This window comes from Microcaecilia unicolor, chromosome 3 (genome assembly GCF_901765095.1).
Source record: "Microcaecilia unicolor chromosome 3, aMicUni1.1, whole genome shotgun sequence".
Lineage (NCBI taxonomy): Eukaryota > Metazoa > Chordata > Amphibia > Gymnophiona > Siphonopidae > Microcaecilia > Microcaecilia unicolor.
In genome coordinates this window covers 368,981,100-369,006,432 of record NC_044033.1, presented here as the reverse complement: position 1 = coordinate 369,006,432, position 25,333 = coordinate 368,981,100, and the positions used below count along the sequence as shown (strand labels likewise).

Here is a 25,333-nt window from a genome sequence, read left to right as displayed (position 1 = left end):
ACCAGACAGCCCTTCCGCAATATCTCTCACAAAGATGTTAAAAAGAGCCGGCCCTAGGACCGATCCCTGCGGTACTCCACTGGCGACATCCTTTTCTTCAGTGCAAGCTCCATTTATCACTACCCTCTGTCTCCTACCATTCAACCAATTTTTAATCCAATCAGTTACTCTAGGTCCCATACCGAGGGCACTCAATTTATTTATCAGTCGCCTGAGAGGAACCGTGTCAAAGGCTTTGCTGAAATCCAAGTATACCACATCAAGCGCCCCTCCCACATCCAACTGTTTGGTCACCCAGTAAAGAAAACAGTCAGATTCGTCTGACACGACCTGCCACTAGTGAAGCCATGCTGCCTCGTGTCCCGCATTCCATTTAGTTCAAGAAATCTCACAATCCTCCTCTTTAGAAGCGTTTCCATTAGCTTACTCACCACCGAGGTCAGACTGACAGGTCTGTAATTCTCAACCTCCTCCTTACTTCCACTCTTGTGCAAAGGAACCACATCCTCCCTTCTCCAATCCATCGGGACCACTCCAGTTTCTAAGGAAGAGGTCCATCAGCGGAGCCGACAGAACTTCTCCGAGTTCCTTAAGCACCCTCGGGTGTATCCCATCAGGCCCCCATCGCTCTGTCTACTTTTAGTGTGGCATGCTCCTCATGAACACAGTCCTCCGAAAACGGGTCTTGGTCTACCAAACATCCATCCCCTTTAGCCTTTGTTTTCTGCAGCCCTACCCCTGGTCTTTCATTCGTGAACACAGAGCTAAAATAATTGTTAAGCAGTTCAGCTTTATCTTTATCATCTTCCACATATTTCTCTCCCTCAGCTTTGAGCCTCACAATGCTATTATGGCACTTCCTCTTGTCACTTACATATCTGAAAAAGGTCTTATTCCCCCAATTTTACTGTATTAGCTATCTTTTCCTCCATTTGCCGCTTCGCTTTCCTGATAGCTTTTCCAGCTTCTCTTTGCTTATTTATGTTTTCTCTTCTGTCTTCATCTTTCTGAGTTGTCTTATAATGTGCAAAGGCTAGCCTCCTTACCCTTATCTTTTCAGCTACTACATTTGAGTACCAGAAAGGCCTTCTTTTCCTCTTACTTTTATGTAATTTTCTAACATAAAGGATAGTTGCCTTTAATATAGCTCCTTTCAGTCTTGTCCATTGCTGTTCTACATCCTTCAGCTGTTCCCATCCCGCTAACTGTTCCTTGAGAAATCCCCCCATCTTGGCAAAGTTAGTTCCTTTGAAATCCAGGACCTTCAATCTCGAATGAGCCCTCTCTTCTATTTTAATATTGAACCATACCATACGATGATCACTAGATGCCAAATGGTCTGCAACCTTGACGTCAGAAACGTACTCTCCATTCGTAAGCACCAGCTCCATCCCACGTTGGTTCCATTACCCACTGCTGGAACAGTTCTTCCTGTAGGGAATCTAAGATCTCTTTGCTTCTAGATGACCCCACATCTGGGACACCCCAATCAACATCCGGCATATTGAAGTCACCTATCAGTAGTACTTCCCCTTTCCTAGCTATCTTTCCTTTCCTAGCTATACTTCCCCTTTCCTAGCTACTCCTGAAAAAGGTGTGAGCAAAATAAAAAAAAAATTAAAAATAATCTTGCAGATGTCTTCAATTAAGTCCTTGTCCATTTCCTCCAACTGTGAGGGTGGTCTGTATATCACTCCGATATAGATACATTTTCCTTTCCCTCTTTCCAGTTTAACCTACAGCGCTTCTTCCATACCCCACATGTCCTGAAGTTCTGTCACTTGGATATCATTCTTAGCATATAACGCCACACCTCCACCTTTTTTCCTATTCTGTCCTTCCTGAATAAATTATAGCCAGGTATAGCAACATCCCAGTCATGGTTCTCCGTGAACCACGTCTCTGTGACTGCCACTAAATCCAAGTCCGCTTCCATCATTATAGCCTCAAGTTCTAGAAGTTTGTTTCCCATACTACGATATATAAGGCTCTCCAGATTTTACCCTTTTTATTCTCTTCTATAGAGGCATTAGATGCCCTACCTTCCTTGGGGTTAATTATGGCTTCATGGCCTTTTATACCCATCCCCATCAATTTTAGTTTAAAGCCCTCTTTAGTACTTTATCCAGATTGTTGCTGAAGACACTCCTTCCCTTCATTGACAGATGGACACCATCACCACTCAGTACCTCTTGGAAAATCATCCCATGGTCTACGAAACCAAAGCCCTCTCATTGTCACCAACCATGCAGCCACGCATTTATCTCCAAGATGCGAGCTTCTCTCATTCGACCTTTATCTTTGACAGGGAGGATCGATGAGAACACCGCCTGTGCACCTAGATGCTTCACCCTCTGACCCAAAGCCACAAAGTCTCGTATGATATGTTCAGTAGGATATTTAGCTGTATTATTTGTGCCAATATGGATGAGCATGGTCCGTAGGCTTGATGAGTCTAGGCAATCTTTCCACAATATTGTGAATTTTAGCACCAGGCAGACAGCACACCTCTTTGGACAACATATCTGGCCAGCAGATGGATGCTTCGGTACCCCTGAGAAGTGAATCTCCAACCACCACTACCTTTAACTTTTTCTGGGCCAATTGTCCGGCTGTGATGGCATTTTTGGTCATAGTAACATAGTAGATGACGGCAGAAAAAAGACCTGCACGGTCCATCCAGTCTGCCCAACAAGACAACTCATGTGTGCTACTTTTTGTATATACCCTACTTTGATTTGTACCTGTGCTCTTCAGGGCACAGAATGTATAAGTCTGCCCAGCACTATCCCCGCCTCCCAACCACCAGCCCCGCCTCCCAACCACCAGCTCTGGCACATTGTTTCCTTTTGTGTTTTAGATGTTTCTAGCTCTTCTACCCCCAGGGCTGTGAACCAATTCTTTAGTTGAATAGAAGGTGGAGTTGGAGGATTGATCTTGTGGGTCTTGGTGACCTATTTCTATACTGTGCTCTGTCTACTCAAGGTCTGCTCTCCCTTTGCTGGAAGTCCTCAATGTTTCTTAGTCTTGCCACTTCTTCTCTTAGTTCTTGTACTTCTTCACGAGGGACTTAATGTATGTACATTTATCACATGAAACCAGAATCTTGTCTTGGTCCAAGGGTTTGGTCTTGAGAGTGGTAGAAGCAGTGGTAGAAGTTTTAGGGGCTCTTTCTTTCTTTACTATAGTTCCAAATATAGGGTCTGTTGTAGTTGTGATAATAAAATATGTAGCCTGTCACACAATTACCAATCCTGTTTTTTTTCTCCTACTCCTATTCTATTGGATGTAGGGGGTAGGTAGTTAATGTGTAGTTTTAGGGTAAGAACTGAGAACCTGTTAAGATTTACTGTGTGGGTGGAATGATCTATGGGTATAGCTGATTAACAAAGATGTTTTGATTATCCTGCCAATACGCTACTGCTAACAGTGAGAGAAGCTTGATGAACAAGTTTAAGGAAGAGAAGGTAAATTGGTATCCTATGTGATATATAATGAGAATAACAACTAATGGATATGTTACAGAGGTCCTTTTTATCTAGAGCAGGAAGGCCCCTGATGCTGAGCATAAGGCTGGGGATATACTGTGATAATGAATGGTTTACTTTTCAGAAACAGTTGTAATTTGGATGGAGTTAATTTGTGATAAGTAGTGTATTTAGGAAAGCTATTTAGGAAGTGTCAATCTTGGGGTGGGTGGGTTGAGGGGCAGGGAGGGTGGGCTTAAACTTAAAACCTGTGGAATGTGTTTGCTGTATTAAGCCACTTATCTACACAGCTGGTTGGGATTAGGGGAAGACAAGGTTAAGAAATGCACCAGAAATGCCCAAACCCACAGCTCTAAGGTAGGGATAACCAGAAATAATGCCAGAACAAGTCTTATCTATGAGCTTTCAGCACTTCAGGCCTCAGCTCTCTCAAAGCAGAAGTTTTAGCCACACCTAAGCTATACAAGCTGTCTACGAAAAACCAGGTGAGGGAGGGGGAGGGCTGAGCACACTTTAAGGAAAAAGAAAAAAAGATCTAATACAAAGTTATAGCAGTTTTTAAATCTAGTACTCAGATTAACAGATATCAAATAAAAATAGTCAATAAACAAGTTAGAAAACACAACAAGCAGATCACAAGATTAGCAGAGCAGATAAAACAGTTTTTTTTTAAAATAAATATAAATGCAGTGACAAGGACAGACAAGGATTGGGGGGGAGAGATGCCCAAAACAACAGCACTAAGGTAGGGATAACCAGAAATAATGCCAGAACAAGTTTTATCTGTGAGCTTTCAGCATTTCAGGCAGCACTTAACCTGAATTGATTATTGCAATACAGTGCAATCCGCTTAAGTGCAAGGGTCTGGAACCAAAGAAATACATGCAGTTAACCGGAGCGTGCACTTAACCGTTGTGACCCAAAGAATGTTGACATCTGATAAACATATGTACAGTACTGTTTATTATATGTACAGTATACAGTCTCCGTTAACTGACGTTATACAGTCTCCGTTAACTGATGTTAGGCTTACTTGAAGTAATCAGTCATAGTCCTCTGTACATTCTTGTGTCTGTGAGTTCCATAGACTATGTCTGCCAGATGGTAAAAACTGTCATAGCACTGACATCCAGTGGCCTCCAGATAGGTCCACACGGTGTTAAGACTCTCCAGCGCTCTTGCAAAAGTGACAGGAGGTTGTTGAATTTCATCAGCATGTGCCTCGCTGCTCATTTCATCATCTGTTTCATCATCAGCCATTGCCTGTGTGTAGGAGCATATCTCGACATCAGTGCTGTCGTCAGCTGTTTGTAGATCGTAATCAACAGCTACATAGTGATGAAACTCCTCATCAGTAACACCGGCTGGGATGTCAATAGCCTGTTCATCTGACACGTTTGCACAGCTGCATCTGTTTCTTCCCTCTCCACATCCTTAACAAAGCTTGCCCGCTTGTAGCAGTTCACAATGGTTGCCTGTGTAACATGATTCCAGACTTCTTTCTGCATATGAAGGGAATCCAACAGTGATAGATTACGAGCTAGTTCAACAGCACGTTTATCCTTGCCAGTCTGGTCATCCATAACGCTCATCAGATGACGTAGCACAAGAGCCCGATAATGTTGTTTGAAATTGGCTATTATGCCCTGATCCATAGGTTGGATCAGAGAGGTAGTGTTTGGTGGCAGGAAGACGACAGCCTGACATCATCACTGTGTGCAGCACAATTATCACAAAGCAACAAAATCTGACTCTTTTGTGCCCGCATTCTAGTGTCTAACTTCTTTAGCCACTGCTTCCAAATTTCACCAGTCATCCATAAATTTGCGTTAGCTTCATATGACACAGGAAGTCGCTTAGTATTCTTGAAGCAACGGGGCTGTTTGCTCTTTCCAATGACCACTGGTTCCAACTTCTCACTCCCATCCATATTGCAGCAAAGGAGGATCGTCAGTCGGTCCTTCGACGTTTTACTTCCTGTAGTTTCAGCTTGTTTGAATGCAAGTGTTCCATCGGAATCGCTCGCCAGTAGAGACCGTTTTCTTCAGCATTGAAAATATAATGAGGTGCAAACTCGTTCAAGATGGTAGGAAGAACGGAAACAACCCAATTTTCACCACCAAAGTCATCAGCGTCTTGTTTTTCACCATGCTGTTTCTTGAATTTTATGTTGTTCCTTTCCTTCCATCTTTCCAACCATCCAACAATGGCTTTGAATTCAGTTAGTCCAAGACTTTCTCCATAAGCAGTGGACCACTGACAGGAAACTGTCTGCTCCTGACTTCAGAAAACCACCGAAGAAGAGCATCTTCTACATCCTTAGCTTTTCCCGCCCATTTTCATTTCCTGTGTGGATTTGTATTGTTTTGCCAGTCTTCCAGAAGCTGATCTTTCTGCTTCAAGATACGTGAAATTTGACTGGGATTGACACCATATTCTTTAGCAATAGATGCTTGATTTTGTTTTCTAATTTTTTAAGAACATCTCAGCCAGTGTTAAAATCTTACAGTTGTGCGACAACAATGACAACGACTCCAGTGTACACTCTAACATTGTTCTTTCACTTATTCTTCCTGAGGCACTTAACCAACGAGATTTCAAATTTACCACCCCTTTGTCACGTGCCAATCGGCTTCCATATTCCGTGCGTGCGCTTATGCAGAGTCTTTCCTACAGAGGAGTGGTCTTAAACCATGCATATAAGCGAATCTTGCACTTATCAGTGGTGTGCTAAACCAAAGTTTGTCCCCATAGAAATTGATGGTGCCAAACTGGACCGAAGTACGGCATGCAGTTAAACAGAGCATGCGCTTATCCGACATGCACTTAAATGGAGTGCACTGTATTCTGTTGAGAGGCATCTGCCGGAGAGAGATTCACATGTCTCCGTTTTTGCGTAATGAGCACTTGCTTCCAGTGGAGAATTGTATTACATATACAGTTCTTCTGTTGGTATTGAAGGTGTTACACTCAAGCACCCCTACTTTCTTGCTTTCTCACCTGATCTCTTATGTTCCTTCCTGAACTTTGTATTTATTGACACTGTCTTCTGTCTGAGAGGTGCCTTTGGGCACATTTAGGAAGTTAATGTTTAGTGTAGTGGGGCCTTCCTTGTGGAATGGTCTCCCACTTACACTATGTACAAAAGATGCACTTCCCAAGGTTAGGACTGTGCTGAAAGTGCATTTGTTTCACAGCCTATAACCTCTGATTGTTTTGGCACTTATGTTCTGCCTTGATAGATAGATAGATAGATAGATAGATAGATAGATAGATAGATAGATAGATAGATAGATAGATAGATAGATAGATAGATAGATAGATAGATAGATAGATAGATAGATAGATAGATAGAGATATAGAGGCAACATATGTGCCTATCACGTGTCTTTAAAAAATTGCCTCCCCAAAAGCTGTAGCACAAAGATGCACTCATTCTCAAGCAAGTACAACTGTGTGTGCTGGATAGAATAGATGTGTATGAGAATATTTTATAAACTATGCACAAAAGTGGCAATCCTGGTTAGACATTGAATTCTTACTTCCCAGTTTACTCCCTTTCAGACAAAATGTGGTAAACATTTTCCTGAGGCATAACCATCTTTTTTTCTTCATTTCTAGTAAGACACAAAGATAAAGCTGAAAGAAAAGAAAAACTTGAAAAGAAGGCACCACCAAAAGGTAACTTTTAATGATAGCTGGACCAGCAAACCATCAGATGTTGTTTGAATTCATTTTTTCCCATTTCCTAAAAGCTATCCCTTTGAGGTTACTGAGAGGAATGAGTCAAGGAAATGCAGTCAGCCACAGGACGATATGGAGACAAAGATTATTGGGAATCTGACACGGCCCATGTTTCGGTGTATAGCCTGCAACAGGGGTCTAACAAATACATAAATGCATAACTTCCGCAAATCTCTGAAGACTTACCTCTTTGACAAAGTCTATAACGAGAACCCATAACTAACCTCAACACAGCACCTTTCAACTTCAGGCAGAATGTATCTCTCCACAATTACTTGATCAAATTCTTTTGTCTTCCTTGACTACTTTGTAACAGCAAAATGTACACTTTGTAACATCATATGTACACTTTATCCTGTATGGCGCTGCCACAACAGGTCTTTGTAAGCCACATTGAGCCTGCAAATAGGTGGGAAAATATGGGATACAAGTGAAATAAATAATAATAAATAATAAAATAAATATATAAAAACAATAAAAATATAAATTATATGCAATATATAAAAACAATAATAGGCCCAATATTAAAAGCTGTTCAGAACACTTACATTGGGCTCAGCGAGCCAGCCTCCGGTATTCAGCAGCACTTTACCCAGGTAGTGCCGCTGAATATAGACACTAAGAACCAAATTGTATATATGACACTTAAAAAATCTGTGGGGGAAAACATTTACACCTAAGTGTATTCTATAAGATTTAGGTGCGATATATTGAAGAAGAAAAAATGGCTAAAGATGTAAAGAGAGGTGGCAATCTCAGATATATTGGAGAAAGGAGAAAAGATAGAAATGGAATTGCGAGACTGAAAGATAATGAGAATAGCTATATGAAGAGTGATGAAGATAAAGCGAACATGCTAAACAATTATTTCTGTTCGATGTTCATGGAGGAAACTCCTGGAGAAGGACCGTGGTTGGCTGCCGAAGGAACATCTGGGAATGGAGTGGATACCGCGCCATTTATGGAAGAACGAGTTTATAAACAGCTTGAGAATTGAAGGTTGACAAAGCAATGGGACTAGATGGGATACATGCCAGGATACTGAGGGAGCTCAGAGAGGTCCTGGCAGGACCTCTTAAAGATTTATTTAATATTTATTTATTGCATTTGTATCCCACATTTTCCCACCTCTTTGCAGGTTCAATGTGGCTTACAATACATCATGGATAGTGGAAATGAGAAGAGGGTAAACATTTAGTATTACAAAAAGATTTGGGGTTGAATGGTAAAGGAATAGATGATTTTGCTGAAACAGAAGGCATTATTAACATTTCTAGATATATGTGGGAATTTCACATGTTTTGGTCTTTGTGGTATATCTTGTTGAAGAGATGGGTCTTTAGTAGTTTACGGAAGCTGGTCAGTTTATAGGTCGCTTTTAGATTACGCGGCAATGCGTTCCAAAATTGCGTGCTCATGTAGGAAAAAGTGGATGCATGCATTAATTTGTATTTTAGACCTTTACAGTTGGGGAAATGAAGATTGACAAATGTGTGGGAAGATTTTTTGGCATTCCTGGATGGTAGGTCTATCAGGTCTGACATGTAGGTTGGGGCATCGCCATGGATGATTTTATGTACTAGGATACATACGTGATGCGTTCTTTGAGTGGGAGCCAGTGTAGCTTCTCTCGTAAGGGTTTTGCACTTTCGTATTTTGATTTTCCAAATATGAGTCTGGCTGCTGTGTTCTGGGCTGTTTGGAGTTTTTTTGAGTATTTGTTCTTTGCATCCAGCATAGAGTGAGTTGCAGTAGTCTAGATGACTAAGTACTAATGATTGTACCAGATTAAGGAAGACGGTTCTTGTGAAGAATGGTCTTACTCTTTTTAATTTTCACATTGATTGGAACATCTTTTTGGTTGTGTTTTTCGCATGATTCTCAAGTGTTAGGTGCCGATCAATGGTAACTCCAAGAATTTTCAGGGTTTCTGAAATTGGTAGGTTTAATTTTGGTGTGTTGACGGTGGTAAATTTGCTCGTGTTGTGTTGAGAGGTGAGTATTAGGCATTGGGTTTTTTCTGCGTTGAGTTTTAAATGAAAGGCATCTGCCCAGGAGTGCATGATATGTAGACTTTGGTTGATGTCATTGGAAATTTTGTTTAGGTCTTGTTTGAATGGGATGTAAATCGTTACATCATCAGTGTATATGTATGGGTTGAGGTTTTGGTTCGATAGTAGTTTGGCCAAGGGTGTCATCATTAGGTTGAATATAGTCGGTGAGAGGGGGGATCCCTGTGGAACTCCACATTCAGGTGTCCATGCGGCTGATGTGATCGAATTAGATGTCACTTGATATGAGCGTGGGGTTAGGAATCCTTTAAATCAGTTAAGAACATTGCCTCCGATACCGAAGTATTCAAGGATGTGTAGTAGGATTCCATGATCAACCATGTCGAAGGCGCTTGACATGTCGAATTGTAGAAGTAATATATTGTTGCCATCTTTAGAGATGGGAGATGGGAGAGGTACCATGAGATTGGCAATGAGAGGATGTGGTCCCTCTCCACAAAAGTGGAGACAGGGAAGAACTGGGAAACTACAGACTGGTAAGTCTCACGTCAGTGGTAAGAGTCGCTGCAGAAAGAAAGGATAGTTAGCTGTCTAGAAGTCAATGGGTTACAGGACCCAAGGCAGCATGGTTTTACCAAAGGAAAATCCTGCTTAACAAATCTCATTGACTTCTTTGACTGGGTGACCAAAGAACTGGATGAAGGGCGTGTTCTAGATGTAATCTACTTGGATTTCAGCAAAGCCTTTGATACGGTCCCCCACAAAAGACTCGTGAATAATCTGAAAGGGCTGAACTTAGGATCGAAAGGGCTGAACTGGATAGGAAACTGGTTGACCAACAGGTGGCAGAGGGTGGTGGTAAATGGAATCTGCTTGGAGGAAAGGAAGGTGAGCAGTGGAGTTCCTCAGGGGTCAGTGCTGGGGCCGATCCTGTTTAATATATTTGTGGGAGATATTGCTGAAGGGTTGAAAGGAAAGGTTTGCCTTTTTGCATATGACATGAAAATAGAGAATAGAGTGGATACCCTAGAGGGAGTAGAAATGATGAGAAGGGATCTCTGAACGTTAGAAGAATGGTTGGGCAGACTGGATGGACCGTACAGGTCTTTATCTGCTGTCATTTACTATGTTACTATATGTTACTCTATCGCAGCACCTAAAACTATATGCCTCCATTTACACCAATGAAAATGTGGCATAAATCCCTGCATGTAGACTTACCCAGACTGGGCCATATTCTATATCAACGCATGCAAATTTGGGAATGCCCAAGAAATGCCCATTTCTCTGCCCAATGCCACACCCCTTTTGAACTGCATGCTTTAGAATATAGGCGCAGTTCATTACAGAATATGCTTAGGACCTTATTCTACTAAGATTACGCACCTACATTTATTCTCCTAATTTATGAGCATAATTTATGTTCATTCATTTATGCTTTTAAATTGTAAGCATACTCTGTGCTTCCAAATAGATTATGTTTGTAATTTAGGAGCATAAATTTAGGAGCATAACCTTTATGGAATAAGGCCATTAGCAAGTTATGCACGTAAATTATTATTATTGCCAATTAGTGTTCATAATTGCTTGTTGCATGAGTTGTTGAGGTATTAGGGGAAGTGGAGGGGGGAGGAAGGGGGGGAGGTCACTAAACTGAGGGAACAACATAAAAAAGAAGTCCAAGGTGTTTTGCTCACTTCAAAGTATATGGGTCATAAACCTCCGAATGATGATGTAAATGGATATACTTTATTTGTATGTTGGGGAAGCAACGTGGTGAGAGGGTGTTGTTATGTGTTGAAGTTTGTACACCAAAGACTTAATAAAGATATTTTAAAAAAAACAAAAACAAAACATTGATTGGATTGTTAAACCAATTAAGTTACATGTGTTGTTATGGAATGCATTTAGATTTCAGCATGGAATGCTAGGCGTGATATATAGAATCTGGCAGTAACTGTCTATGTCAAAAGAAAAAAGGAGAAGGCCATTAGAACAGGGAGAGCTGGGGAGTAGCCAGAAGCTATACAGATGGCAGCAATATTCAGCTTCATAGCTAACTGGGCATGTAGGACGGCAAAAATAGCAGTCCTAACTTTGACTGCTTAGCTATGCAGGTGTCAGCATTGAATATTGGTTGCACCTACATAGCTGAATATTGGTGGCACTTGCATAGCTGTAAGTTATGACCTGAAGCTCATCACTCATTCCTCTCATTACCCCCCCCCCCCCGTAACAAGTTCTAATCCCCTCTTTTGTCCCCCGAGCACCATCCAATACACCCTTCTACCCTCAAGAGTACCATATGATACTTCCTTCTACTCCCCCAAGTCCCAGTAGGCCCCTCGGACCTACCTAACAATCCTGGTGGTCTAGCGGTCCTTGGAGCAGGAGTGAACCCCATTCACTCCTGCCCCTTATGATTCCTAAGTGAAAAAGGTTGCTGTAACCTCTAGCTGTAGACTCTCTGTAGTACCACTAGTACTGCATTACTACCACCATTTTTGCTTAGGGACATGAGGGGAAAGAACAAGTGAGGTCGCTCTTGCCCCAAGGACCCCTAGACTACAAGGGGGCCTGCAGGAGCTCAAGGGGGGCAGAAAGGGGAATTAGATGATACTCAGGGGGTGGGAGGGGGATCATATGGTGCTCATGGGGATGGGAGGAGGCTTATGTGAACACTGCTTATGCAGATCCCAACAAATATTTATCTGGGACCTTTGTAGATATCTTATATAGGTCCTGGATGAACATCGGCTGGGACAATCATAAGTTCCAGTGTCTAACCTCAGTCTGGTCAGACCTTGGATATTCAATATCGGTGCTGGCACATGGACCACCATTGAAAATATGGGGCTAATATAGCAGGCGACGATCAGCGTTTTAAAAAAATGCTGACTACCACCAGCTGAATATAGATCAAGTTCTACATATCTTATCAATCAGATTTTAAAATATGTTACAAACACATAAGTACCAGAACAAATATAAAGTCAGAATGATAGTGATAAAAGACAGTCAAGACAGATTCAAGTGACAATTACCATAATTCATTGTAAGTGGTAAAATGAAAATACTTAGGTCCTAGGAAGCAAACAGGCCAACAATCCACAAAATCCAGAACAGCAGCAATAGAGCAGAGCAGCTCAGAATATCTGTATTCAAAATGTATTAACCACAAGCAATGTTGGAAGCATAAAAACTCTAAAAGCTCAAGATAGCCATTTTTCTCCCTCCTAAGGGCTTCTTCAGGGGTAAAATTAGAAGTGTTCAATGAATACAAAAGAATGTTAGTATCCTATATAATAATTCTCACCTCCAACAGGATGTGCTTGGGACCGTGCCTGCCGAAAGTGGTCTGCTAGGCAGGCACGCACTGACCTCAGTGACATCAGTGACAGACAATTTGGCAAAGCAAAACAATCTGAGTGCTGGCCATTAGGACACAGGGTTGATAGGAGAGTTTTAAAAGACTGAAGGAACCTAAAGTGTTAAATGGGGGGAGGGGGGAGTTCTGAACAACTGAAAGACATGAACATTTGGGAAAGGAAAACAATCTGAATGCTGGCCATTAGGACACAGGGTAGATAGGAGAGTTTTAAAAGACTGAAGGAAAGGAAAGTGTTAAACTGGAGAAGGGGGGTGGGGGAGTTGTGAATGATTGAAAGACATGCAAATTTGGGACAGGAAAACAATCTCAATGCTGGCCATTAGCACACAGGGTACATAGGAGAGTTTTAAAAGACTGAAGGAACCAAAAGTGTTCGGGGGGGGGGGGGGGGGGGGGGGGGGAGTTCTGAATGAATGAAAGAAATGAAAATTTACGAGAGGAACACAATCTGAATGCCGGGCATTTGTACACAGGGTACATAGGACACTTTTTTTTAAAAAAATGAAGGACGTGAAAGTATTACATCTTGGGGGAGGGGTGAGGAGGAAAGCGGTGGGGTATCCGGATACTGGGCGTTAGGGCCACGGGGGTACATAGACTTTTGAAAGCCTTAAGGAACCCAAAGTGTGGGACGGAGGAGGAAAAGGAGGGGAGGGAATAGGGTGAGGGGCATTAGGAACAGGGGAGGGGGCCCTGTCACACACTCTCATTCTCACACACACACTGTCACACAGACAGTCTCACTCTGTCACACACCCGCACATTCACTCTGGCTCTCTCTCTCAAACATACACACTCCCAGGAAAACCTTGCTAGCGCCCGTTTCATTCGTTCCAGAAACGGGCCTTTTTTACTAGTAAATCATAAAACACACAAATAAATGACAGCTTCCATATTCTATCCTAAAAGTGACCACACAAAACATGCATATGCACAAATCATAATGTAAAAATGACCAAAATCATCATTTAAAACCTTATATACATGTAAATCATGAGACATGCAGTCAGAAAACTCCTAAATAAAAGTATGTTTAATAGAGATGAAATAAAATCTGACATACCCAACAGGTGTGAGTTCAACGTGACACCTATCTGGTTGAAAGCTAAAATCTATATACTGTATATAAAACTCACCCTCAACGTTCTATTGTCTGATGACATCACTGAAGCCAAGGTTCGTGAGTTCGAAGCTCTGAAGCCAAGAAAAACACAGCCTCGGGGCCCCGCCCTCGCGTCAAACGTTATGACGTTGAGGGTGGAGGCGGAGCTATTCACTCACATCAATGACGGCCAGGGCGCCGCAATGGGCCACCCACTGACGACAAAGGTGCGTTGGGTGGGGGGGCCACAGTCACACATTGAGGGCGACCACGGCGGCGCAATGCCATCACTAACAACCAAGGCCACAGGAAAGCCTTGCTAGTGCCCATTTCATTGGCTCCAGAAACGGGCCTTTTTTACTAGTATATAAATAAAACAGTCCTTTTTGAAAACCCTGATCAGTCAAATAGAAATCACTTAAAAGAACTCCCATTATGTAATTCTCACTGGATGGATAAAGTAATTACTAATATAAACATAAACTCCCAATCCAACACTTACCAGCTCTCTAAGCAGCCATATCTTCTGCTTGCAGTGAATTTTCCACAGCTGTTAGAAAACTGCTTGCATATGGGAGCCAGAGAAAGTCAAAGGTCATGTGTGCAGCTTTATAAAATTTAAAATTTCACTAAAGCCATATAAAAGAGATGTCTCTGGAATACTAAAACAATAAAGGCCATATAATAATCAAAGAAAACAAAATTACTGCTAAAATCGACTGAGTAGCTTCTAACATTAAAATCAAAACTGATGGGTTCAAATGAAAGAGCTCCTTCTAATTAGCAAAACTGTAGCATTTTTATATTTTTTACTGAATAATTCAGTGAAAAAATGCTCAAGGAAGGTCCAATTGTAATGCGTTCCAGTTTCCGCATTTCAATTACATCAGCATGTTCCAGTGATGTCATTGTGCATGCCAATATCAGAGGTAAGCTTGGTCAGGCAGCAGAAGCTTGAAATCAGATGAAATTCCATCTAGGAATGCTTAAAATTAATAAATAAGCACTGTTAAAATATAAATAGGGCTTGTTTTACCACTAAAAAGGTAATGATCCTAATAATATGTAATAATACATAATAAATAAATACATATTAAATAACTAGATAAAAGAGAGCATCACATAAAGAAAGGACAAACATAAAAAAATAATTAAAATACAATACATTTTTAAAGGAATACCAACAAGTCATTATCCAAATTAAGTCCATAAGAGGTGAATGTCTTAAACTTAATTTGGAGAATGATTTGTCAGTTTTCATTTAATAATTTATTGTATTTTAATCATTTTTATGTTCTTCCTTTATTTATCTGGTGCTCTCTTTTATCTAGTTATTGAATGTGTATGTATTTATTATTTATTATTATATATCATTATGAACATTACTTGTTTAGAGCCATTTTTATAGAGCACTGATTCATCTTAAGCATTCCAAGATGGATTTTCATCTGATTTCGTTTCTGATGCCTGTCCAAGCTTATCCCTGATATTGGAATGTACAATGACATCACTGAAAAGCAGTGACGTAATTGGAATGCAGAAACTGGCAGGCATAACAATCAGATACTCTGAGCATTTTTTCACTGAATTATGCAGTGAAAAATTATTAAAATGCTGTGATTTTGCTAATTAAAAAACACTCTTTCATTTGCACCCGTCAATTTTGATTTTAATTGTATTTTAAAATTTTAGAAAGCTACACACATGGCCTTTGACTTTCTCTGGCTCCCACATGTAAGCAGTCTTATAACAGCTGTGTCAGATTCACTGCAAGTAGAGGCTATGATTGTATAGAGAGCTGGTAAGTGCTGGATTGGGAGTTTGTTTGTTCCAGAGGTGATCCGGGAAATTATAGACCAGTAAGCCTGATGTCAGTACCGGGCAAAATGGTAGAGACTATTATAAAAAACAATATTACAGAGCATATTCAAAAGCATGGATTAATGAGATAAAGCCAGCATGGATTTAGTGAAGGGAAATCTTGCCTCACCAATCTATTACATTACTTTGAAGGGGTGAACAAACATGTGAATAAAGGTGAGCCGCTTGATATTGTGTGTCTAGATTTTCAAAAGGCATTTGACAAAGTACCTCATGAAAGACTGCAGAGGAAATTGGAGAGTCATGGGATAGGAGGTAGTGTTCTACTGTGGATTAAAACTGGTTAAAAGAGAGTAGGTTAAATGGTCAGTATTCTCAATGGAAAGGGTAGATAGTGGGGTTCTCCAGGAGTCTTTGTTGGGACCACTGCTTTTTAACACATTTAGAAATGATCTAGAGATGGGAAGTAACTAGTGAGGTGATTAAATTTGCTAATGACATAAAGTTATTCAAAGTTGTTAAATCACAAGAGGATTGTGAAAAATTATAAGAGGACCTTACGAGACAGGGAAAATGGGCATCCAAATGGCAGATGACGTTTAATGTGAGCAAGTGCATGATGCATGTGGGAAAGAGGAACCCGAATTATAGTTATGTGATGCAAGGTTCCACATTAGGAGTCGCCGACCAGGAAAAGGATCTAGGTATCATCATTGATGATATGTTGAAACCCTTTGCTCAGTGTGCAGCAATAACTAAGAAAGCAAATAGAATGTTAGGTATTATTAGAAAGAAATGGAAAACAAAAATGAGGGCGTTATAATGCCTTGTATTGCTCCATGGTGCTACCGCACCTCAAATACTACATACAATTCTGGTCACCGCATTTCACAAAATATATAGTGGAATTAGAAAAAGTACATAGAAGGACGACGAAAATGATAAATGGGAATAGACGACTTTCCTAAGAGGAAAGGCTAAAGCGGCTAGGGCTCTTCAGCTTGGGAAAAAATGGCTGAGGGGAGATATGATAGAGGTCTATTAAATAATGAGTGGAGTGGAATGGGTAGACGTGAATCACTTGTTTACACTTTCCAAAAATACTAGAACTAGGGGACAAGCAATGAAGCTATAAAGTAGTAAATTTAAAACAAATTAAAGAAAATATGTATTCACTCAATGTGTAATTAAACTCTGGAATTCGTTGCCAAAGAATGTGGTAAAAGCAGTTAGCTGGGTTTAAAAAAGGTCTGGATAGCTTCCTAAAAGAAAAATCCATAAACCATTATTAAGATGGACTTGGGGAAAATCCACTGCTTATTTCTAGAATATTCAGCATGAAATGTATTGTACTGTTTTGGGATCTTGCCAAGTACTTTTAATCTGGATTGTCCACAGTTGGAAACAGGATGCTGGGCTTGAAGGACCTTCCTTCTGTCCCAGTATGGCAATACTTATTAGTAATGACTTTATCCATCTGATAAGAATTATATAGTGGAAGTGTTTTTAAGTGATTTCTATATGATTTATTGGGGATTTCAAAAAGGACTATTTTATTTATATCTTTTAGCACTCAACCAGGTAGGTTTCAAATTGGACTCACACCCATTGGGAATGTCAGCTTTTATTTCACCTCCAATAAACATATTTTTTTGTTAGGAGATTTTTTTTGACTGTGTGTCTCATGATTTACATGTATATATGGTTTTAACTTATGGTTTGGTCATTTTTACATTTTGATTTGAGGAGATGCATATTTAAATGGTCAATTTTAGTATAGAATATGGTAGCTGTAGTTTGTTTTATGATTTATATTAATATTCTTTTATGTATTCATTGAACAGTTTTCATTTTGCCACTGAAGCAGCCCTTAGGAGGGTGAAACATGGCCACATTGGGCTTTTAGAGTTTTTATGCTTTTAACATCCCCCCCCCCCACCAGATTCTATATAATACACCTAGCGTTCCGCGCCAAAATCCAAGTGTATACTATAACACCATGCTTAACAAGCCAATCAGCATTGTTAACAGCACTTAACAAGAAATGATGAGCACTAATTGTCAATAATTAGATTTTACACGCACAGTTCCTAAGCGTATTTGGTAACACATTGCACCTGAATTTTAATCTGCGCAGGCAAAAAGGTGTGTGGTTATGTGCAGGGAAATGGGCATTTCATGGGCGTTCTAAAATTTACGCACATTGTTATAGAATATGACCCTCTGTGCTTAAATCTACATGCCAGGATTTACGCCATATTTTCATTGGTGTAAATGAATGTGCGTAGTTTGGCACTAGGTTATTGACTAAGGGTATTCTGTATACCTCACCTAAATCTGGGCACTGCTGATAGACTACATAAAAATATATGTTGGAGAGTGTATTAGGAAACACTCTATGAACTTATAAGAGGTAGAGTCTCATATAACTGCACATGGCTCCTTGTCACTTCACTCACACAGTGAATCTGCACTCGTGCACGTATATTTAATCATTGACTCATTCCCTCCTCCTACCTATGCTACGGTCAATCACAATCTTCTTTATTTTTGTTATTTCTAAACTTCCCTATGCATAGGTATGATCCAAAGACACTTATCTTATGGAGCTGGTGTGCTCATCTTTTCAAACTGGTGTGCCCATGTGCTGCTGCTTATGATCCAAAATCCAAATAAATAAAGGGGATGTCAGAGGCATAGCAAAAGCATGGACATCCTTCTCACAAAAACATCCACATTTTGGACATCCTCAACTGCCGTTGCAGGGACAGAGGCATAGCGAAGGATGTCCTCAACTGCCGTCGCAGGGATGGAGGCATAGCAAACGACGTCCTTCACCCATACCCTAAAAAAAGACAGACGTTTTTAAAGTTGTTTTTTCGGGGTGGGAGGTGGTAAGTGGCCACTGGGGGAGTCAGGGGAGGTCATCCCCGATTTCCTCCGGTGGTCATCTGGTCATTTAGGGCACATTTTAGTGGCTTGGTCGTAAAAAAAAGGACCAAGTAAAGTCGGCCAAGTGTTCGTCAAGGACGCCCTTCTTTTTTCCTTTATCGCTTGAGGATGCCCATCTGTTAGGCACACCCCAGTCCCGCCTTTGCTACACCTCCAACACGCCCCCAGGAACTTTGGTCGTCCCTGCAACAGGAAGCAGTTGGTGACGCCCAAAATCGGCTTTCGATAATGCTGATTTGGGCGACCCTGAGAGAAGGACGCCCATCTCCCGATTTGTGTCGAAAGATGGGCGCCTTTCTCTTTTGAAAATAAGCCTGTATAAGTACTAAGGTCATTTATCACCCAGAGGTACAATAATGGTCATGGGGGTAGCTGAGCCTGCTTTGTAGAAACATAGAAAAATGTAGGCAAAGACCATATAGCCTATCCAGTCTGCCCTTCCATGCCATCTACTCTCCCTATCACGCCCTTAGAGATCCTATGTACTTGTCCCAAGTTCTCTTGAATTCAGATACTGTTTTCATCTCTACCACTTCCACGGGAGTTGTTCAATGAATTCACCACCATTTCCATTAAGAAGTATTTCCTCAGGTTCCTTCTAATTCTATCCCCTTTCACCTTTATTCTATGCCTCTCATTCCAGAGCTTCATTTCAATTGAGAGAATCTCGCCATCTGTGTCATCTAAGTATTTAAATATCTCTATCATATCTCCCCTCTCCCAGCCTTTCTTCCAAAGTATACATATTGAGATTTTTTAAGTTTGTCCCCACATGCTTTATGATAGAGACCACTGACCATTTTAGAAGCCACCCTCTAGACTTACTCTATTCTGTTTATAAGCAGCCTCCATAATTGTATACAATATTCTAAATGAGGTCTCACCAGAGTCTTACACAGGGGCATCATCACCTCCTTTTTTCTACTAGCCATTCCTCTCCCTATGCACCCAAGCATCCTTCTAACTTTCATTCTTGCCTTTTCTACCTGTTTGGCTATCTTAAGATCATCACATACCCAAATCCCTCTCCTTTTTCATACACAAAAGTTTTTCACCACCTAAACTGTACCGTTTCTTCAGGTTTCTGCCTATGTTTCAATGCTGTGAATGCCTATATGTATATCACATAAAAGTAAAGGCTATGTTTGTGTACACTTGTTTATAACCCCCCCCCCCCCCCCGTCACAATGAATAATTTTAAAGGAGCCCACTTCCCCAGGATTCTATATAGGTCACCCAAAGATGGGGTCAGAGGCTAGATGCATGTAGTCAATTGGGTGCTAACAACCAATATTGGTATTAATTAGAGTTAATTGGCACTAATTTGGATTTCTATACATGCCTGAGTACTATTCTGTAATGTGGTGGGCACAAAATGTCTGAAAGACAACGCAAAATGGGGTGTGGCCATGAGAGAGGCATGCAGTGTTATAGAACACCATGGTTGCACACCCAAATTGAGTGGCAGAATTTGCACTAGGTTTCAGCAGGCATAAGTCCTTATGTCCAAAGTTGGGTGCGGGAATCCATGCCATGTACTGTTATATAAAGGATGCTCAGCTTGGAGCATTCATTATAGAATAGCACTTGATGTGGATTTTGCCTATTTTTGAGTCCAAAGAGCAAAACAAAAAGTACCAGGGGCCTTCAAAAAGAGGGGAAAAATAAAACCTTTAATCATGTGTTTAGATAAGACAATCCTTGAATGGACCTGACACGGCCCATGTTTCGGCGCCCAGCACCTTCGTCAGGGGTCACAAAGTCTAGCAGAGTGAGTACGGCTGTATTTTATAATACAGAGCATTTGCTGGAAGCAATATACTGCGCCGCCTCGCTGTCCCTTCGCGTGAGATCAAACCAAGAAATACTCTCAGGAGCAAACTACCTTTGGTCACGTAATCAGTCAGTTAAACCTTTGCTCCCTCTCTTGGCTAGCCTATTTTTGAGTGCCATTTATAGTATTCCCTCCTTAGTGTATAAATGCTATTCTACAAGCTCAAGTCCTTAAAAAAAAAGTTTACTGAAACTATCACCATATTCAAGTTCAATAAAACACTATTGTAAAAACATGTAAAATTAAGAACTGAATGAACAAATAAATGGATAGTACAGATCTTTGACTGGGTGTGAACACCTTTGCATGCATTAATGGTGCCTTAATTGGCACTTGTGCACTGTAGTGCACTACATACTATTCTATAAAGGCACTTGTAAGTCCTAGAGGGGAAAATTCTATAAATGGCATCAATAAAAATCAGCACTCAATGTTATTCCATAGAGGGCGCTCTGAGATGAGCGCTCTTCATAGAATAGCGATGAGTGTCAAATTCTGTGCTCAGCTTTGAGCATGAGGACTTAGGTCAGATGAAATTTGGTGTAAATCCTGGTATGCAGGTTGGGCACAGATCCCACTATTCTGTAACACTGTGCACATCTTTTGTGAATGCTCCTGACCTGCTCATGGTCCAGCCATGCCCCCTTTTCAGTTGTGTGTGATCCAATTTAGCCACCCATCCAAATCATAATTAGCGCCAATTAAGAGCTTGTTAATGCCAATAATTAAATCAGTGCAGCCCATTAACTAATCATTTTGGGTGCTGAGCTCAGATCTATACCCAATTTTAGGTGCCTTTTTATAGAATCCAGGGGATAGTGTGTAACTGGAAAGAGGAATACATGTAGGCAGAATATGGGCAAGACATGGATATGTCACCTATATAAGCAAACCCTATATCGAATACTATACGTTGTGTGCACTGCATGTCACACTTAAGCATGCCAGCTTACAACAACCATAGACCTGGTATAAGTGGGCATGCCTAAATGGAGGGGCGTCAATCCTGACTTACTCTATAATGGAATATTGGTGCCAAGATACTGTTATAGAATTGGCACTCAGCAAGCAGTACTGAGGCACCAAATTACAGAGCAATGTAGTAACATAGTAGATGATGGCAGATAAAGACCTGTATGGTTCATCCAGTCTACCAAACAAGATAAACTCATAGTATAAGGTATGATGTGATACTACATATGTATACTTGACCTTGATTTGTTCTTGACATTTTCAGGGCACTGACCATAGAACTCTGCCTGGCACTGGCCTTGTTCTCCAACTTCTGAAGTTAATTTATTTATGACATTTATATCCCGCATTAACCCAAGAATTCTCAGGTTTAATGTGGTTTACAATAAGGATTAGTCATAGCATCAAGACTACAATAGATATTGTAGGTGCTGAAACATTAGATATCGTTTTTGAAATCAATAGTTCAAAACTTGAAGAATAATGAGTACAATGATATCAATTTTTTAAGATGAATGTTTATAAAGCTTTATGAATCTTCATGTAATTCTGTTGACATCTAATTGATTTTGGTAGGGAGTTCCACCATTTTATTTATTTATTTATTTATAGGATTTATTTATCACCTTTTGGAAGGAATTCACTCAAGGTGGTGTACAGTAAGAATAGATCAAACATGAGGAATAGGCAATTACAGCAGTAAATATATTCAAATAACAATACAAAGTATGGCATGGTATACTACTTATAGTGTCAACACAATACGTAATAGAACTTTATAACTGATAGTGAAAGGTAAGGCAAAATTGTAACATATAGATAGGTAAGAAAGTAGGATGAGTTAGAAAGTAAGGTGACTGATTTAAAGAGAGTTGCATATGAGGTCAGAGAGATGGTTAAATATTATCTCAGCTAGGTCAGGCGTAAATAAACATGTCCTGCTGCAGTGTGTGCAGCCCGAGTCACTCCGTGTGTGTGTGTGAGACTAACACATTAATTACTTCTTCCATTAAAGGTCTGGTTGAAGAGCCAAGCTTTCACCTGCTTCCTGAAGTAGAGACAGTCTTGTGTTAAGTGGAGCCTTTCAGGCAGTGCATTCCAGAGTGTGGGGGCTGCTTCAGAGAAGGCTTGCTTGCTGACATCACATCGTATAATGTCTTTTGGAGAGGGTGTGGTTAGTGAAAGTCTTTGAGAGGACCTTAGTATCCTTGACAGTGTGTGGAGGATCATCCTATTCTTCAGATACTCAGGGCCATTTCCTTTCAGGGCCTTGAAGATCAGACAAGAAATTTAGCCCTGTATTGCACCAGTAACCAATGAAGATTTTGCAAAAATGGTCTGATGTGGTCACGTTGCTTGCAACCTTCTATGAGTCTTGCTGCTGCATTCTGACTCAACTGGAGCTGGTGCAGGCCCTTTGTAGTCAGACCATTGTATAGTGCATTGCAGTAATCCAATCTTGATGTTATCATGACATGCACAACTAGGATAAGATTTACCCTCTCGATGTAAGGAGAGAGGCAGCGTAGCTGTCGCACATAGTAGAAGCAGCTCTTGAAGATTGCTTGGATTTGGGGAATCAGAGTAAGTGTTGAATCTAACTGTATTCCAAGGTTCCTGACTTGTGATTTGAGGGGAGTTTGCACTTCCCTGATAGGTGAAACCTGCTGAATGAACTGATTTGTAGACATATTTATTACAATTAGGGAAGTGGAGTGATAGGTACTCTCTAGCCCTATGGACAGTGTTGCATAAAGGGAGTTCAATAATATATTGCATATAATCAGGGGTCAAACCATATAATATTTTAAAAATGAATGTACAAAGTTTAAATGTGACCCTAGCTTATATTGGAAGCCAAGTTGTCATTCAAGCCCCACTCCAGCCCATCCAGCCATGATCATGGCACAGACCGTAGAAGTCGGTCCAGCTCTGGCTTTGCTTCCCAATTACTGGTGTTGCCAATTACTGCTGAGCTTGTTTGGTTCTATGCCTTCTATATAGGAATCATTTGTGTTTAACCCATGCAGTTTTGAATTCCACTACTGTTTTCATCTCTATCTCCTCCCGCAAGAGGACATTCCTGGTATCTACCACCCTTTTTGTGAAAAAATACTTTCTGACATTATTCCTGAGTCAACCCCCTCCCCCCCTTACAACCTCAATTCATATTCTCTAGTACCGCCTTCCCATCTCTGGAAAAGGTTTGTTTGTAGATTAATGCCTTTCATATATTTCAATGTCTGTCCTCATAGAGTCCACTGTTTAAAAATAGTATATAGTAAAGTTTGGGAAAAGTTTGTTTTCATAAATAACTAACCTGTCATTTTGTTTGTCTCTAGAAATTCCCAAAGACAAACCTGAAAGAAAAGAAAAACTTGAAAGGAAAGCTTCACTTAAAGGTTTGTGTTTTAATAAAGTTGTGGGTTTTTTTTAATATATTGTATTCACCACTGCTGTTAATTCTGGTATGAGTGCAGCAGCAGCAGGCTAGACTTGCTTTTATTGGCCTCCAGCCTCTGGAAGGCACCACAGGGCCTAGTTCAGTCTTCACCCACTACAGTGTGGTGGAATAAATGAGCATTAATGTCACTTTAAGCAAATCTTCTAAGGGAGATATGTTTGTTTCTGTATTTGCTAATGCAGCAATAACTAATGCTGTAGTAGCTGTTTAGAAAACAGGTTTTTGTAGTTAAATCCAGGACTATGCTTGAACATACATGGAAGACATTTCACATCCAATCTTGGACTAGTTCCATGGGATGAAAACAAGAAGCAAAGTCACGACTGACTAACCCAGGAGCAGAACTGAGTGTGAGTCAAACCATTGTCAGTAAATTATAATATTTGTGAGAAAACCCAAATCCGCAGGGCTGGAAGCTGATGTTTTCTATTTAAACATAAACTAGATAAAGCATTCACAGTGGCAGTGCAGCCTTAAATTTGTTCTGGAATTGAGAGGAAAGCATAGTTTCTTACAGTCTGGTCGATTTACTGAACCTATCACCATGTGTGTCACTTCTAATGGCAGTTTTTGCATTGGGAACTCATATACACTGAGACATTCAATTTATATTTAGAAACACAGGTCCAAAAGACCAGCTCACTAAGCCGAGTTAATCCTGAATAAAGAGATAGACTTCATATATAGGATTATTAGCTCAAAATGTCATAGCTAATCTGCTACTTTATTCTTTTGTAGTAATTTCCAAAGATAAACCTGAAAAGAAAGAAAAGCCTGAAAAGAAAGAAAAACCTGAAAAGAAAGAAAAACCTGAAAAAGAAAAACCTGAAAAGAAGGTTTCACCCAAAGGTTTGCTTCTAATAAAGTTGCTTTCACATATACTGCTAATTTTGAGCTGGTAACAGTATTGGGCTAGCCTTACTTCCTCACTGCAATATGATATGGAGTGAGTGAGAATTAATATTTATATTGAATCTCTCTTTCTGAGGTAGTTTTGGTTATAAATTAGCTCTTACAGAAGTTACTGTTTACTTCAGTTTCTCATTTATGAAGGTACTTTTAGAAGGGGGTGCTTTGTGTAGACTTCTTTTCAGATGCTATTTTAGTTCAGTTTTATAAGGACAAGTAAGTGCCTGCTTGTCTTTTTAAAATGCTAGAATAATAGGCAGAAATCATGCCTATTATACCTGCTCTGGATAGATGTAAATGTCTACAGCTATAATTTTTAAGAATGCATGTAGGTTAATGCATTTTATAATCCATCCAGCCAATATTCAAAGTGAATGGCCGCTGACCGGTTAACTTTCTTCCATGTGGCTATCTGGTCATTTTCAGTATCACTTAACCGGTTAATGTGTTGAAAATGACCGGTAAGTGCCGAACTGGAAGCTGGCTACGTCAGGAGTATCCCAGCAGCATTTCAGGGGCAGGGTCCAGTTAGATCTCAATACTCAGAGCTAACTAGCCATGTTTAGCGCATAAATAGGACTGCATAAATAGCTGTCCTATCTTTGTATGCTAGCCCATGGCCAGTTAAGTCTGAATATTGACTT

At 40.4% G+C, this 25,333-nt stretch overlaps 2 protein-coding genes across 2 annotated transcripts in view; both read left to right on the top strand.

Annotated features, from left to right (window-relative positions):
• Nucleotides 1–21,800, top strand: part of LOC115464763 (triadin-like) — a 183,520-nt gene extending 161,720 nt beyond the window's left edge. Inside the window, exons 10-11 of the mRNA XM_030195116.1 lie at nucleotides 7,110–7,169; nucleotides 21,676–21,800. Of these exons, the coding sequence (XP_030050976.1) occupies nucleotides 7,110–7,169; nucleotides 21,676–21,800 (185 nt within the window). The remainder of the gene's footprint in view (nucleotides 1–7,109; nucleotides 7,170–21,675) is intronic.
• Nucleotides 21,801–23,218: 1,418 nt separating this feature from the next.
• The window catches only part of LOC115464762 (triadin-like), a 248,485-nt gene continuing 246,370 nt past the window's right edge, over nucleotides 23,219–25,333 (top strand). The window contains exons 1-3 of the mRNA XM_030195115.1: nucleotides 23,219–23,240; nucleotides 23,659–23,718; nucleotides 24,519–24,629. Coding sequence (XP_030050975.1) covers nucleotides 23,219–23,240; nucleotides 23,659–23,718; nucleotides 24,519–24,629 — 193 coding nt within the window. The remainder of the gene's footprint in view (nucleotides 23,241–23,658; nucleotides 23,719–24,518; nucleotides 24,630–25,333) is intronic.